The following is a 3724-nucleotide window of genomic DNA, read 5'->3' on the forward strand; positions in this document are numbered from 1 at the left end:
TATCTGCACTGGTACAACCCCCGTCAAAAGTATACAGCCCAAAGGGTTCGCTTCTAAGCTTTTCAGCGGGGCTCCTTAGAACATCTACCAATCCAAAGCTTTGGGTGATTAAGGACTCGACGCTTTTTACCGTTCGGGAGATTCCGTCGCTGAGTATGCATAACCAGGCACGCTGAAGGCCTTGCAGGCAAACCCCTTTGGCTGCATACATTTGACAGGGGGTGCACATAGCGGTAGCCGAAACATTGAACCCAGAAGGCGATGATAACTATGGGATCATCATCCCTACCCCCCCGCGAAGCAAGAAGGCGCCTCAGCTACATTGAACATTTAAAACTTTAGTTGGGCTAGTTAGCAGTGGCTTCCTCAATTCATTATCACTAGCGAAATAGCAGACCTGTTGTCCTGTAGTCCTGCGTTCGGCACGAGTGTACGATTTGGCTAACACCCAAGAATTCAGGGTGTTATAGTTAAGTAAAATATATTATAGATCCCGTACATTCTAGGTAGTTTACTTTTCCGCTGGTGATGTGTGTGCAATAAAAATAAAGGCTACCACTTCAGTGCCTGGGACAGAAGCCGGCTTTTCACTTTATTGCGCAAAATGAATATTGTAATAGTTCTGGAATATATGCACAGCATGATCATTTTTAATGTTTTTTTTTTTCTCAAACGGGGTTTTAAAGCAGTTATGCGTCAAATATAGAGTTTCCGGAGATGCCTGGGAGACAAGCTCGTTCTCTTGCTTTCTCCTCGTTCAAAGAAGTGTAGAGCAAGCGGGATTTTGAGAGACATTTTCCTTGCTGCAATAATACTGGAGTATTGGCCGATATGCTAGCTTCGTATTAGTGTACTGGAAGCTCAAAATCTGCGTTGCACTATCATTCTTATACAACTAAATGGGCCATAAACTTTTCGATTAGTGATGAATATTTTGGGTAGTGTGGCACTGCGAAGGGCCAACTATTTTCATTCGCGAGCGCATGGACCAGTTCTACGCCTGCAGATAACCATGGGCGAAAAAGGAAGTAATAGGCAGTTTTAGGATGGTGAATTCAGATGTATGCATTGAGATAGTATACGGTGAAAATTAGTGTGCTTCGAAGTTGCCGTGCGCTCACCACCATTTTAAGTAGATGCTCACCGGACGCTCGAGTTACGTGCGTTATTTCCCGAGTTTAGCGTGCGTGGCTCTTGTGTGTGCTAAAATAGCGTTTCCAGCATGGCAGCGCGACGACCCCTTACTTGCCATCATTTCGTTGTTGTTACAAGGTTTTCTGTACAACCACAGGCCATAAATACGGAACCCGGATTTTACTTCACTCCATCTTCCCTACCACAAAACGTATGATCAATAAATTTGCTGTATATTTTATTTAAAGCCACCACTCTGCTGCTCATAGTCACAAAGAGGAGCGTCGGTTTGTTGCCATAAACTATTGCCGTTCAAACCACCAGATGGCCGCACAAGGCTAAAATTATCGCTGCGTCGCCATTTGCATAAGGCGAACAAAATGTTGGCGTGTGACAACCAGTGCAACCTCCCTCAAAATGCTTGCGTTTAACGTACGTAAGCTTGCTAATTCTATTCAAAAAATTACGAGCAACTTTAGCGCCTAAAGTGGTGAAAGGCGAAAGCCTGAGTGCTGCATTCTGCTACGCGATTGTTCAGTGCACATTTTAGTGGTGCATTAATTAACTGCCAATTAATGAGGCTTAAGCTTCGCCTTTAGGAGTGGAACGCGAGAGCGTGTTGTAGCGCTGCCACGGAGTCCAAGGAACGCCACCACCCGTTCGGCGCGATGGTGGTGGTGGTAAAACTTTATTTCCCACAGTAGGGGTCCTGAAGGACACTCGGATGGTCGCCAGGTATAGAGGGCAGCTCCCACGTAGGCACAGAGAGCCCGAAGCTGGTCGTGTAGTGAAGCACGATGCGTTGCCCTTTGAACGCAACGCTTTTTGAGGAAAGGAAATAGGGCTGTAATTCTCTGTCATCTCGGTGGACACCTGAGCCGCACCGTACAGGAAAGGAGGAAGTGAAGAAGAAGGCAGAACACCGACCAAAATAACAATGAACACTTTAAACGACGTTTCGGCTCCCACACGGGAGCCTTGTTCACAAGAAGGTACAGACGTGAAAGGCTGGCTATTTATGCTTTAAAATGTGCCCTAGGCAGCGGGCGTATGCACTAGGAAGTGCCCCGTCAGTGCGATTAAGAGTGTGGTCGGTTGTCTGAATGATTAATGATTCCAGATATAGGCGGCTTTTGAGATTCTTTTCGGTTTTTAAAATGCGCGCATTGCTCCAATCTATGTCATGCTGCCTGCTTTCGGAATGTTCGGCGAGTGCATTTGACGAAGCTTTCTTGTTTTCAACATCATACTGGTGTTGTTTCAATCTTTTAACAAAGTTTCCACTTTCACCCACATACACATGGTGACAGTCTCTACACGGTATACTGTACACTACGCCCGGAAACTTTTCCTTTGGCACGCAGTCTTTCACGTTCACGAGAGTTTGCCGCAACTTCTTCGCCGGCACATGTGACACTTCGACGTCGTAAGAACGCAGGATGCGCGCCAAGGTTTCGCTGATTCCGGGCACATATGGCACAGGTGCACGTTTTTTGGCGGCTGGGCCACTGTCAGATCGCGGGGGTCGCAACAGTTTGCGTTCCACAGCGTTGACGAAAGGCAACGGGTAGCCACATTCGGAGAGGTCCTTGCGAACTCTTTGACGGTCGACTTTGGCGTCCTCTGGCTCTGTGCAGATGCGGTCTGCTCGACGAAAAAGCGAGGCAACCACTGATCTCTTGTGAGAGGCTGGGTGAAGGGAGTTAAAGTGAAGATAGCGGCCAGTATGAGTGCTCTTTCTGTACACTTTGAATGAGAGTGCGGTTTGGCTTCGTTTCACTAAGACGTCCAAAAATGGAAGCTGTCCATTCTCTTCTTGTTCGACTGTGAACTGGATGGCTCCTTCGATGCTGTTAAGATGCGCTGTGAAATCAAGTAAAGCATCCTTCTTGATAATAGAAAAACAGTCATCGACGTACCGCACAAAAATCTTTGGTTGTGGGCTGAATGAATCTAGTGCGCGGCTTTCCAGCCATTCCATTGTTAGGTTTGCAGCGGTAACAGAAACTGAAGCGCCCATGGCTGTACCGTGAACCTGTTTGTAAAACACATGGTCGAAAGTAAAATAAGTGTTACTCAGGCAGAAATGCAGGAGTCGCCTGAGATCCGGTACATCGATTGGCGACCTGCCAGACAAAGTGGCATCAGATTCCAGGGCTGCCGCGCAAACCTCGACTGCTAAGTCAATTGGAACGCTCGTGAAGAGCGACTTGACATCAAAAGAGACCATCATGTCACAGTCGTCAAGACGCACGTTTCGAACTTTTTCTATAAAGTCAGCAGTGTGAGTGAAAGAAGAAAGAGGGGCCGTAATGAGGAAAATGAAAATTGTATTTGAGGAAAGGAAATTACGCAGTAACTGTCTCACATATCTCAGTAGACGCTAGTCGAAAATTCTATTTCAGGAAAGGCAGTTGCGCAGTAACTGCCTCACATATTTCGCTAGACACCCGTGAAAATTCGCGCGCGGGGACGTCACGACAATTTGGACCAATCTGAAACGCGGACAAATACGCCTTGCTCGTCGGTAAATTGGTTTTTGAGGAAAGGAAATGTATCATCTCTCATACCTCGGTGGACACCTAAACCT

General features: G+C 46.8%; 1 protein-coding gene across 1 annotated transcript; it reads right to left on the bottom strand.

Annotated features, from left to right (window-relative positions):
• Nucleotides 1-2146: 2146 nt before the first annotated feature.
• LOC149346544 (uncharacterized) lies at nucleotides 2147-3364 on the bottom strand. The gene has a single exon (XM_089541373.1). The coding sequence runs from the start codon at nucleotides 3362-3364 to the stop codon at nucleotides 2147-2149; it is 1218 nt and encodes a 405-aa protein (XP_089397499.1).
• Between the last annotated feature and the right edge of the window lie 360 nt (nucleotides 3365-3724).

Source organism: Amblyomma mixtum, chromosome 4 (genome assembly GCF_055824585.1).
Source record: "Amblyomma mixtum isolate Tamu chromosome 4, ASM5582458v1, whole genome shotgun sequence".
In the NCBI taxonomy this organism is placed as follows: Eukaryota; Metazoa; Arthropoda; class Arachnida; order Ixodida; family Ixodidae; genus Amblyomma; species Amblyomma mixtum.